Here is a 13,055-nt window from a genome sequence, read left to right on the forward strand (position 1 = left end):
TGCAACATAGGTAGCCCCACTGCCATTTCATTTTGCTGCAAGTATTGCAGCCCCTTGCTATGGAAATGACCCAGTCTTCTATGCCATAACTCCTCCTCATCTTGTATACTTTTCATGGCTTCAAAATTCTCATCAACTGGATCAAATGTAAAACACTTGTTCCTCATAGGAATCCTGAAAAGGATGTGACCATTCTCATCTCCTATGGCACACTCACTCTTCTCAAACACGACCTTCAACCCCTTCTCTACTAACTGACCCACACTCAGCAGGTTTTGATCTATCTTTGGCACAAACATAACCTCTGTGATAAGCTTAACACCACCAGGACCTTCAAGCACTACATCACCTTTGCCTTCTACTTCTATGCGTTCTCCATTGCCAATCCTGACTTTAGACTTCACAGATTTGTCTAAATTGCTAAATAATCCTTCATTACCTGTCATATGGTTGGTGCATCCACTGTCCACGAGCCATCCATCTCTAGATGCATTTGAGATGAAGCAGGAGGCAACAAACAGGTGCTCCACTTCACTGGCTACTGCAGTTTGACCTTCAGCTTGCTGTTGCTGATGCTTCTCCCTGCAAATGGCCTCAACATGGCCCATCTTGTGACACCTCCTGCACTTCACATCTGGTCTCTTCCAACACTTGAAATGAGGATGATTTTTCTTCCCGCAATGCTTGCATGGAACTGCATTCCACTTCCTGTCATATCCACCACTGCTTGAACCTCCCTGACTATGACTATGATTGGCCTCAACATGTCTTCTATTTTGGTTCCATCCTCTTCCCTTTTCTGCACTATGCAGCTTCAGCTTGGCTTGCAGAGCACTTTCGATAGGCTCATTTTTCCTCATAAGCCTTCTTTGCTCCTGAGCCTGTAGAGCACTTAGGACTTCAGCAAGTTTGATGTCTGAAATGTCCTTAGTGTTCTCAAGGGAAGCAATGGTTGCTTCAAACCTTTCAGGCACTGCAACCAAAACCTTCTGAACCAGCCTTTTATCATCTACATCCGTCCCTAGCACCCTTATCTTATTGGCTATATCAACTAGCCTATCAACAAACTCTTTCACAGACTCATTCTCCTTCATCTGCTGCCTTTCAAACTCCCTTAACAAGTTCAGCACCTTCATTCCTTTCACTCTCTCATCCCCTTCATATTCTTCCTTTAAATAATTCCATATATCATGTGCTGAATCTTTTTTCAGGATTCTAGTAAATATGGTCGAGGAGACAGCAGAAAACAAGCAAGATTTTGCCTTTGCTTTTCGGGTTACCCTCTCTTTATGGTACCTGATTTGATTGATAGTTGGGTTGTTGGGTAGATCAGCAACCTCGTAGTCCTCTTCCACAGCTTCCCATAGGTCTGCACCCTCCATGAAAGCTTGCATCTTCACTGCCCATGCCTGGTAGTTGTCTCCATCGAAGATTGGAGCTGTGATGGTTGAGAATGAGGCAGCAGGTACACCAGTTTGTTCCATCTTTCTTGCTCTACTTCGAATTTAGCACTCTCTCACAAGTCCCTTAAGATCAATAAAGCTCTGATACCAATTTTGTTGCACAGAATGTGCTCTCTGTTGTTACAGAGAATGTGCTCTCAAATGTAGAAGAACAAGAGAAGATTGATCTGGAAATGCACTTGTCACATTCTCAAAAACGAGAAGAGTACATAGCTCTTTTTAAACAACGAAAACTGAATTGCACTAACTTAGTAACTGACAAAAACCACTACACCACTAACTAGCAACAAAATAGGAATTGAAAACAACAAACTCCTACTATCTTGTTGACTAAGTAAAACAAAAACAACCAGCTAATAGACCAGAACAAAAATGACCGAAAATGGTCCTTAAGACATAACCAACAGTTTATTCCATTGACGACATTAATTTTACAGAGAAAATCAACTGAAAAGGGGAATGACAACTCTTAGAATGATGCCAGCCAGTCACTGGGTCTGGCTTCTCAAGCAAATTTGCAGCAGTAAGGAATTTTCAGCTTGGCATGAGTCCTTTGATGCAGGAATTTTCCCGATGGTTGTCCGGGAGAGAGCGCCACCACTTGACGAGTGTGCCCTTCACTAAGAACACGTCTTTCTTCACCTCCTCGTCATCGTACCATTTTTTCAGTTTCTTCTCCAAATCCGAAACCCTGTCCTTTATTTCGGTCCATGGTTTCTTGTTGGTAACTGCGATGTTGAGCTCCTCCACGTCGGCCCAAAAGCAGGATTCACCACTTGAATCTGCATCCAACTGCTTAGCATGTTCTCGCCATCTTTGCGGATAGTGGTACCTACTCGGCCTTCCTTTCGTCATGTAAGGACCTGCGTCTTCATTCCTCATGTGTCGATAGTAGTTGGCTATGTCTATTGGCTCCACAAGTCGGCGCAAGCACGTGCCGAGCTCCACCCATTCTTTATCTGCCTCAAATTCATCGGGGAGCTGCTCCTGTTTTAGCATTTCGATAATCTCGTCCCAAATAGCTGCCAGTTCAAGTCTCTTTACGTTAGCCTTGAAGTCTTCTTCCTTCTTTTGCGTCTTGAAAGCATCATAATATCCCACGCCGTCATTCTCGCTCGTGGTCCGATACTCTTCTAATGCTTTGAGGGCTTTGTTTATGGCGTCCTTCTTACGTTCGATCGTTTTCTTGTTGTCCTCTTTCTGCTTCTCCAACTCTCCAGCGGCACGAAGGCACAGTCTAGCCGTTGCGCTCTATAATCACAAAATTATATATGGTGAATATTTGACTATATTTTCTTAATAATTTAAAGATTATCAGGAAACTAGAGAGTTCATTTTCCATAGAAAATTCCTGGACCAGATAAAGTATCGACAATACCAGGTTAAGGTCATTCAATGCAGCACCAACCGTCTTGACATTACTATCTACACTGTCATCTGAGCTGAGAGGTAATTCTCGGAGGTTCTTCAAACAAACTACGTTGTGTGCGGCCAAGCTTTTAGCTAACGCCTCTTCATATGTCCAATGTGCCTTTAAGCTTTCCTTTGCTCTATTCTTAAGCTCTATTTCGGACGCGATCTGTAAAGAGTAAAACAATAGTTGAAGAACCGCATCCGGGTTCTTCACGACCACCAACCTGCCAGTCTCAGTGCAGAAGACATACTTCCCGCACGGTCTGTAAGGGCTTAACTTGATGAATCTAGACATGGTGTCGAATAAAGTATGTTTGCTTCCTGTTAGTACGCATGCTGCATGGCTTGCAACACCTGATGCATTCTTCATCACATTCACAAATAAGGAAGCCAATTTTGCTTCATCGGCATTGTGCTGTTGGTTGGAGAATGGGGGAATTTCTTGTAGCAACTCTGTTGCGGAAGAGCGAGGAGACAGTAAAATCCTGGGAACGATGTCGAGTTTCGTAACAAAGTGGACAAAGCAATCGGACCAACCCTCACGCTGGACGGCATGGCAAAAGGTGCGGTCGGTGGTCAGTGGGGATCCGAATGTCAAACAGAGAGGACGGGGAGGAGTCTGCTTCTTATTTGATCTTACGTACTCCTCAAGGAACCAAACGGTCGCGCATATTGCAATTGGACCGCCCGATGAATGGCCTGCAAATATTATTTGCTTATTCTTGTCCACCGCCTTTGTCACCTGAAAATCAAAGACAAATCCAGGTTTGTTTCCGACTCTTCATTTTTTGCTTTGATACTCGGTCAATGATGAACAACCCTTCTATTGCTAAGGGTAGGTCGAGAGAGATTTAATCTGAACCATCTATGCTATTGTTGTTATCTAATCGCGAACACTTGGAGAGAGGGTTCTCTAAATTCCAATTAACGGAGCCTATTTGCATAGAAAAGTCTAGACAAACCCCATAGTCATATATACTCGACTAGCTAATGACCCCCCAGATGGTAAATTGCAAACTGAAGCAGACCAGATCTCGCGTGTTACGAATACCTAAATCTTCTGTCAGATACTATGACTTGAGGAAGAGTATAGAACTGGATGAGAGTTTCAATGGTAGAGGGTGTGCGGCTGGGCGCAAATACTTGCGCAAGCTCTAGTTTCGGATCTATGGTGTTCCGGTGAGAGTTTCTATGGACTGAACTGGACACGGTAAGGCACGCCTTGAAGCCAAAAGTGGGCACCACCCAAGTTTTCTGTTCTTCAAATGAAACTTGGAAAACTCTAAAATTGGCCATAAAAAATGCTGTCTCAGAAATACTAAGGACTCTTCGACCAATTGAAACAACGCCAGAAACAGAGAATCATTCGGGATTCAAGAATACCTCCTCGCGGAACTTTCCACTTTCATGGTCCAGAATACGTAGGAATCTTGCCATGAATGCCGCGTTGACCGTGGCGACCACTTTATTGCCGATGCCCTTGAGAGATGGGAACATTTTAGTGTCGACCTTGGTCTCTCCGAAAGGCTTGGCTTTGCCGTCTCCGGCGAACCAGTCATTCGGAGACCATGATCCGCGGAAGGCCACGACGACCTGCGACGGGCAATCGGGAGTCTCCCTTTCGACGAGACACTGATCTGGGCTCTGATGAGCATGGATAGATACAGACAAGGCTTTCTCGATCAATTCCTCTTTGATGCCAAGATCTCTCTCCATGGTGCGTGTGCGTGTGTAGATGTGTATGTTCTTCTATGTGAGCTACTCTCTGCAAAATGTGCTTGCTTGACAGGTTAGCTGGGGGGAGGGGAAGACAAAATGGGGCTTATTGACTTGTCTTTGGATGTTGGTTGGGTCAATGGAGGAAAGACTAGGAAGCATCCATTACAGAGGAGAATAATGGAGTATGAGCTTAGTTATCTCTTCGTGGAGCCATCAAGGTGGGGTCGTGTGGGAATTAGGGGTGAGCAACTTGGACCGCCCAAACCGGGACCGGACCGGACCGGACCGACGGGTTTGGTCCGATTCTCGGAACTATCGGTCTGGTTCCCGGTTCCTAAAAGCGGAACCGGTTTCCGGGTGGTCCGGTTCCCGGTTCCAAGGAGGAACGGACCGACCGGACCGGACCGACTATTTAATATATATTTTTGTTATTTTTTTCTTTAAAAAAATTAATAAAATGTGAACTAAACTCTAAGTGAACTTCATTATTATAAATTCATTGATAAAAATTAGTAAAATGTGAATTAAACCCTAAGTGAACTTCATTGACATAAATTCATTGACAAAATTTAGTAAAATGTGAACCAAACCTTAAGTGTTTAATAAAAAAAAAAAACTAAACTCTAAGTTACCGATTCCATTGGACCGAACCGGCGGTCCAGTCCGATTCCCGGTCCTAGAACCAACCGGTCCGGTCCGCGGTTCCCAAAATTGGGAACCGGTTCTCTTGGTCCGGTTCCCGGTTCCACCTTGGAACCGGACCGGACCGGGAACCGATCACCCCTAATGGGAATCACTTACTTTAAAAAGTTGGTGATTCCCTTTCTTTTCTAACTTAATAAATAATATATCAAATGATAACGAAAAGAATGTATCCGATTTCATGCGACTCTAGGAGTTTGGCTTTTGATAAAGTCGTGTTCCGAACTCTACAAAAATTAAAAAGTAACATATTTTTGAATCAAGACATTAGAATATATTTTATGTGGCGAATATATCCTGTGATGGTGGCATGTGATGCAATCGCCAATCAAGAATAAGATATATACACGCATGGCATCAAGTAGGACGAATTTCATAGCACGCGAGCTGTTGCGGAAGCCAAGCGATCGAACAATGAAATAGACATAATAAGAAAATAAATCGAACACCAGATTTACGTGGTTCGGTCGTAGTGATTTATGTCCGCAGGGAGAGCAGCACGGGATTCCATTATAAATCAACTACAACTACACCCGAGTCACTCAAACATTCTAACTGTTTCTCAAGCTTCAATTGCACTCAATAACTTACGAAGTGTTTAGCTCCGTAATTCCTCACGAAATAATCTCTCGATCTCACGAAGGAATTTATACATACAAGAATTTGATCGGCTAAATCACTCGTACCTTTTCTCCGATCTCACCCACAAAGAAAACGCCAGGATGTAATTCTACGAAGGCTTCCGTCAAGCGCTCAGTTCAGCGCTTCAAGTCTTCTTTGGACATGGACGGCACGAAGACCACGCTGCAACTTCATCAACGATGGCCACCTAGACTTCGCACACTTCATCAATGATGGCCACCAAGACTTCGCACAAAGGCCACTTCAAGTCTACGTGGATCAGCAGCCTTCCCTGACTTGTAATATGTGCATATTAGTCAGTATATACTGCTGTTTGCCGAGTCCCACTAAAAGTTTGACTTATGTTATCTCCTTTTCTGTCACCAACAGTAAGGGAATCTCCGACTTAGACTTCACCGAACTTTAACAAATAACAACTAATCTCGGATCGAATTTATTCACGGGATTAAACTCGAGACATGTGTTAACAATAGTGGTGATCAGTAGGTTACACAATGTCGTCGCTGACCCGTGAAGTATTCGGTGGTTTTACTCTTTAACTTAAATAAGACAGTGTTGAGGACTGCCGGGAATGGTCTCTGGTTAAGAAAATGTTTTGTAGTAACTTTTGTCTTTTGACGAACATGTGAAGGAATCATTAGAGGACTATAGAGAGATTTAAATAAAAATAAACTATAAAGAGGGAGAAAAGGGGATTTGTTTTATCACATGAGAATTAGTTTAATCGGACACTAGCATCGAGAACTGTCACGCCTATGATGACAAATTTATCCTCGAATGATCACAACCATCGGATCACATGAACCCTCGCGATTCTCCATGTCGAGCCGCTGGGATTCGTGGCATGGGGAGTGAGACGCCGGCATGGGTGCTCTAGGCGATGGAGCGCGCTTGTTGACTCGACTTATTATTGACTTGTCTTGGATAGTGGTTGGGCCCATGGAATAAAGGGGTAATGATACAAATAGTCCCCGAATTTCGACTCAATGTGTAATGTGATCCTTAAACTTTTAATTTGTTCAATATGGTCCCTAAACATTAACCCAATGTGCAATTTTAACCCTGAACTTTTAATTTGTTCGATGTGGACTTTAAACTTTTGATACACTTTCAAGTTAGTCCCTAAACTATATGAAAATGTTCAATGTTATGCTTCCATTAATTCAAGTTCGGGAACTACATTGAACATTGGACTAAATGAAAATTAGAATGAAATATCATATTATTTTTTTTAATTCACCCACGAAGATTAAGAAAAGGAATGTAATATGATAGTTTTTTCATAAGTTAATTATGAATCTATTTAAATTGGAAACTTAGGCCACATGTAGTTTGTTGATGTTTTAAATTATATCTTGTGACATGTTTTATATTGGTGAAAACATGATTTATGTAAATTTGCCTTAAATTTTTGTGATATGAGCATGTTTGTTTTTTAAGCAGTTTCACCATCAGTGAATTTTTCTAATTTCAATATTCTTGAGTTAAACGATGACAACCATAAAGTTTGGAAGGAATTAATCTTTCTTCAATTGGGGTGCATGGACATTGATTATGTTATTCGGAAAGATGAACCACTGGCTCCTATCGATGCTAGCACTCCAGATGAAGTTGTTGTTTGGAAAGATTGGTTGTTGTTCATAACATCCTCCGGTCAAGCCGACTATTGACCAACCAATCACTGAAGTTCCACAACATGCAAATATTGATTCGGTAGATCAGATGTTCATCAATTACCAGAAACTGTTGAACAACATGCTTCTCAGAAGAATGTTGATGCAACGTTAAGAAGATTCCTAGTGATTACATTGTGTATCTACAAGAATATAACTATAATGTTGGAGCTGAGATTAATCCTAAAATGTTTTTACAAGTCATGAGTTATGATAAATCCAATTTTATGATACAATGCAACGAAGGAGGAGATGAGTTCTATGGCATCTAACGAAGTCTGAGATTTGGTTGAGTTGCCTAATGGTGCGAAGACCATTGATTGTAAATGGGTCTTCAAAACTAAGAAGGACTCGTTGGGCAACTTTGACATAAAGCTATTGGTTTGGTTCCTTGTTCAACAAATGTAGTCGATCTGGCTTAAATGTTTGCAGTCACTTAAGAGGCTGATGGAGTGATGCGGGAATTGGTGGCCAGATTGAGGAATTACTCTGGCTTTGAAGCACATGACTATGCACATGTTTGGTAGTAGTTGAAGTTCAGGTAAGCATGTGGGAAATGTACTTTCATACAGTAAGGCTGGATGTATCTAATGTCATACAAAGAGGTGTGTTCTGTTTTTTTTATGTATCTTATTTTTGGTTACTTTCCGGAGTGAACAGTCTTATGCACTGTTCTTTAAGCTGGAAGTTTAGGTGGTACGTCTTTTGTGATTGAGTCTCGATTCTCGGCCTCCCTTTCATCATTATCACTTCCTTGCACGTGCTTATGCATTTGGACATGTGCAGATGTGGCGTTTTCTTGTTCTTACAATAGGCAAACTGTATTTCTTGCGCTTAGGATTCCCTCAGGTCTTTGCCATGCCTTTGTTCTCCTTTCTTATCTTGTACAGCAATGTTTTGCCTATTCCTTTCTGTCTCTCCTTGGCAATTCAAAAATGTTTTTGTCTCCATTTTGTTCGGTGGACTTAGCTGATAGACACTAATACATAGGAAGCTGATGTCTTTTAGATGCAAAACTCTGGCTAGTTTGCATTGAGGTACTGTTTGACAACCAATTAGAGAGGGCATACTAATTGATTTTACAGCAATGCTATTGGTTGGTTCTGCAATCAGTTTTAGTCTTTTCTCTATATTGCAGAGTCTAATAAGAAACAAGGAGTTCTACATGGTTTGATAATGTATATATCATTTGAATCAGCTCTTCACTGGAGCAATTCTATCGTTTCTTCCATCTTTTTTCCTTTTGTGTTTAGGATCTTCGGGGACATGAAGAAGACTTCAGAGGTTCTCTCTTGTTTTTTGAAGGGTGATTTATTTCATTGGCGACATTTCTTTTACAGAGACAATCAACTGAAAAGGAGTACGACCCTCTTTGCATGATGCTAGCCAGTTGCTGGGTCTGGCTTTTCAAACTACTTTTCAGCAGCATGCGGAATTTTCAGCTTGGCATGTATTTTTGATGCAGGACTTTAGCTTATGGTCTGTTAAAATATGATCAATTTTACTAGAGTTATCAAGAATAATCTTTACAAATATTTTGTTCATAGAAGTAGTTGGAGATAGAGATAGAAAGGAGCCCACATCATTGTGTGCAGAAGAATCCAAGAAATAATCTCTATCAAGTGACTTTGGATAATAGTCGAAGAGTGTGGATTAAATGGAGAACACGAGTCTATGCATCTACCACTTTCATAAAAGTATGTCGGTGAAGAAAGCTTATAAATATGCATATCCCCAAACAAAACGTTTTACAAACATTAAGGGTATTTTGCTACATTGAGAAATAGCAATACAAGTCTCACTCAACAGGTGGTATCGGAAGTATGCCGTGCAACTCAGCATGGTCTTTACAGAGAGCTTGCCACCACTCAACGAGTGTGCTCTTTTTTGAGAACAGATCACTCTCCACCTCCTCCTTTTCGCACCAATTTTTAAGGTGGGCCCCCAAATCCAAGACCTCATTCCTTATTTTTTCCCATGGTTTATTTTTCAGCTCCTCCACCTTGGCCCAAAAGGAGGATTCACCCGATGAATCTGCTTGTAAATGCTCTGCGTGTTCTCGCCATTTTTGTGTAAATCTGTACCGACTTGGCCTTCTTCCTTTCTCCAGGTAAGGACCTGCCACATCATCCCTGGAGTGTCGATAGTAGTTGGCTATGTCTATTGGCTCCACAAGTCGGCGAAAACGCGTGCCGAGAACCACCCATTTTTCATCTGCCTCAAATCCATCGGGGAGCCGATCATGTCTTAGCAGTTCAATGATCTCGTCCCAAATAGCTGCCAGTTCAAGTCTCTTTACGTTAGCCTTGAAGTCGTCCTCCTCCTTTTGCAATTTGAAAGCATCGTAATATCCCTCCTTGCTCGTGGTCCGGTACTTTTCTAATGCGTTGAGGGCACTCTCTATCTCGCCCACTTTGCCTTCGATCCTTTTCTGGTTATCCTGTTTCTTCTTCTCCAACTCTCCAGCGGCGCGAAGGCACAGCCTCGCCGGTGCGAACTATAATCACAAAATCATATATTGTGAAATATTCAATTGTCTTTTTTTAATAATGTAAAAGATTATTAAGGAACTATACAGTTCATTTTTCACATAAAATCCTTGGACCAGATAAAAATATCGACTATACCAGGTTAAGGTCATTTAGTGCGGCATCATCTGAGCTGAGAGGCAATTCTCGGAGGTTCTGCAAACAAACAACACTGTGCGGGGCCAAGCTTCTGTTTAATGCACCTTCATATCTCCAATGGGCCTTGAAGCTTTCCTCTGCTCTCTTCTGAAGCTCTGTTTCGGATTTGATCTGTAAAGAGTAAAACAACAGTTGAAGAACCGCATCCGGGTTCTTCACGACCACGAACCCGCAATTCTCGGTGCAAAAGACATACTTCCCACACGGTCGGTAAGGGCTTAGCTTGATGAATCTAGACATGGTGTCAAATAAGGTATGTTTGCTTCCCGTTAGTTCGCAAGCTGCATAGTTTGCAACACATGATGTATTCTTCATCACATTCACAAATAACGTAGCCAATTTTGCTTGGTTGGCTTTGTGATGTGGGTCAGAGAAAGAGAAAATTTCTTCTAGCAACTCCCTTGTAGAGGAGGGAGGAGCAAGCAGAATCCTGGGAACGATGTCGAGTTTCGTAACAAAATGGACAAAGCAATCAGACCAACCCTCACGCCGGATGGCATGGCAAAAGGTGCGGTCGGTGGTAAGTGGGGATCCGAATGTTAAACAGAGAGGACGGGGAGTCTGCTTCTCGTTGGATCTTATGTACTTCTCAAGGAACCAAACAGTCGTGTATATCGCGATTGGACCGCCCGATGAATGGCCTGTAAATATTATTTGCTTATCGTGCCCCACTGCCTCTTTTACCTGAAAATCAAAGACAAATTCAGGTTCCGTTTCTGACTGTTCAATTTTTGCTTCGATGATGCTCGGTCAATGATGAACATCCTTTTACTGCTAATGGTAGTTGAGAGAGATTTAAACTAAACCATCTATATTATGGTTATTGTCTAGTGGACTTGGAGAGAGCGTTCTTCAAATTCCAATTAGTGGAGACTTCTATAAAAAAGTCAACACAAACCCCATATAATCATATATACTGGATTAGCGACGGGGGATTTTCTTTTACAAGGTAAAAGCTGATGACCCCATACGATAAATTGCAAACTGAAGCAAACCAGATCGTCCATGTTACGTGATCTATATACCTAAATCTTCTGTCAGATACTATGACTTTAGGAAGAGTATAGAACTGGATGAGAGTTTCAATGGTAGAGGGTGTGTGGCCATGAGCATATACTTGCGCAAGCTCCTAGTTTCCGATCTATGGTGTTCCGGTGAGAGTTTCTATGGACTGAACTCGACACGGTAAGGAACGCCTAGAAGCCAAAAGTGGGCACCACTCAAGTTTTCTGCTCTTCAAATGAAACTTGGAAAACTCTAAAAATGGCCTTAAAAAATGCTGTCTGAGAAATACTACGGACTCTTCGACCAATTGAAACAACGCCAGAAACAGAGCATCATTCGGGATTCAAGAATACCTCCGCGCGGAACTTTCCACTTTCATCGTTCAGAATACGTAGGAATCTTGCCATGAATGCGCCGTTGACCGTGGCGTCCACATCCTTGCCGATTGTCCTGAGAGATCGGAACTTCTCACGGCCGATCGGGGTATCTCCGAAAGGCTTGGCTTCGCTGTCTTGAGGGAACCAATGCTCCGGAGACCACGATTTAGGCAACGCCACGATCACCTGCGAAGAGCTACGGCGAATCTTCAGCTCCTCTGGATTCGTACCAGGTTCCATGGACGCAGCCAAGGCTTCCACGATCACTTCCTTTGCGATGCCAAGATTGCTGTCCATCGTGGTCTGTGCGCAAGTGTGTATGTCCTTCTACGTGAGCTCGCAAAATGTACTCGTCGGATGGTATGGATGGGAGAGGGAAGATATAGGCCAAATGGAGTTGGTTCAAGTTCTTACTCAAAATGTCCCTTCCATGATCGTTCCGGTGGGGCCAACTGGAACGCCAAAGCCTAGATGATCACGTGGGTGGGCCCCAGTGAGTCTCCACATCGAGCGGCTGTGATTGGTGGAATAGGGAGTGAGGCCGGCGATGGGTGTTTTGGGCAATTGAGCGCGCTTCTAGTGGCTCGAATTATTATTATTGACTTGTCCGTGAAGGTGGGTGGTTGAGTCAATGGATAAAAAAAAAACAAGCAAATTGTTTTGGTTTTCAATTAGTAAATGCAAGTTTGATAGAGAAATTATGCAATAGGAGCATAGTTATCTGGGGTAGGTAGGAGACAATTCTGGTTTAGGTCGGTAACATCAAGGTGGGGTCGCGTGGGAGTGCGGGAATACCTACTTAAAAAAGTAGGGATCACCTTTCTTTTCTAACTTTAAGAATTTAATATACCAAAAGATAAGATAAGAATGTATATGATTTCATACAACTTTAGGTGCTTGGCTCTTGATCAAAAGCCATGTTCCGAACCCTTCAAACGATCACAATGGTCGGATATGAACGGGGATCACCTATTTTAAAAAAAAAGATGAGGATTCCCTTCCTTTTCTAACTTGAAATACCAATAAATGACGAAAATAACATAGGAATGATACTTTGTCATAAAAATCACATTTCAAGCTCTTCAAAAATAACGAGAAAACAAATAAGAAGTAACATGTTTTCGTTTCAAGATATAATTTACGTGACAGATACCTCATGTGCAGCCAATTAAAAATTAAGATGCGCTCGTGTATTGCGCTAAGTTTGATAAGATTTATGGCACGCGAGTAATGATAATCGATCGCTACACAACATCGTCGCTACCACATGGTGTAATCCATCCGATTAAATGTTTTCACCCCGCACAGGACAATTGGGGTTATGCCTCGAGGTGGGAGTCGGGTGAGCGTGGGGGATCACCAATTTTTTTAACT

The 13,055-nt window shown here is 42.3% G+C and overlaps 2 protein-coding genes and 1 long non-coding RNA gene across 3 annotated transcripts; 1 reads left to right on the forward strand and 2 right to left on the reverse strand.

The window, feature by feature from the left end:
* Positions 1 to 1,867: 1,867 nt before the first annotated feature.
* LOC115665713 (protein EDS1L-like) lies at positions 1,868 to 4,733 on the reverse strand. Its single transcript, XM_056314900.1, has 3 exons — positions 4,260 to 4,733; positions 2,842 to 3,618; positions 1,868 to 2,714 (listed from the first exon to the last, which is right to left on the reverse strand). Exons 1-3 carry the CDS (start codon positions 4,590 to 4,592, stop codon positions 1,998 to 2,000), a joined length of 1,827 nt encoding a protein of 608 aa, XP_056170875.1. The 5' UTR covers positions 4,593 to 4,733; the 3' UTR covers positions 1,868 to 1,997.
* Positions 4,734 to 8,233: 3,500 nt separating this feature from the next.
* Positions 8,234 to 9,250, forward strand: LOC130139007 (uncharacterized). Its single transcript, XR_008817248.1, has 2 exons — positions 8,234 to 8,649; positions 8,866 to 9,250. It is a non-coding gene; the product is annotated as an uncharacterized LOC130139007 (long non-coding RNA).
* On the reverse strand, positions 9,198 to 12,014 carry LOC115669335 (protein EDS1L-like). The gene is made up of 3 exons (XM_056314901.1): positions 11,658 to 12,014; positions 10,240 to 10,983; positions 9,198 to 10,109 (listed from the first exon to the last, which is right to left on the reverse strand). Exons 1-3 carry the CDS (start codon positions 11,976 to 11,978, stop codon positions 9,411 to 9,413), a joined length of 1,764 nt encoding a protein of 587 aa, XP_056170876.1. The 5' UTR covers positions 11,979 to 12,014; the 3' UTR covers positions 9,198 to 9,410.
* Positions 12,015 to 13,055: the final 1,041 nt, after the last annotated feature.

The sequence above is a fragment of the Syzygium oleosum genome, unplaced genomic scaffold (genome assembly GCF_021117445.2).
Source record: "Syzygium oleosum isolate NSW1041296 unplaced genomic scaffold, Sole_v2.1 Sole_v2.09, whole genome shotgun sequence".
In the NCBI taxonomy this organism is placed as follows: Eukaryota; Viridiplantae; Streptophyta; class Magnoliopsida; order Myrtales; family Myrtaceae; genus Syzygium; species Syzygium oleosum.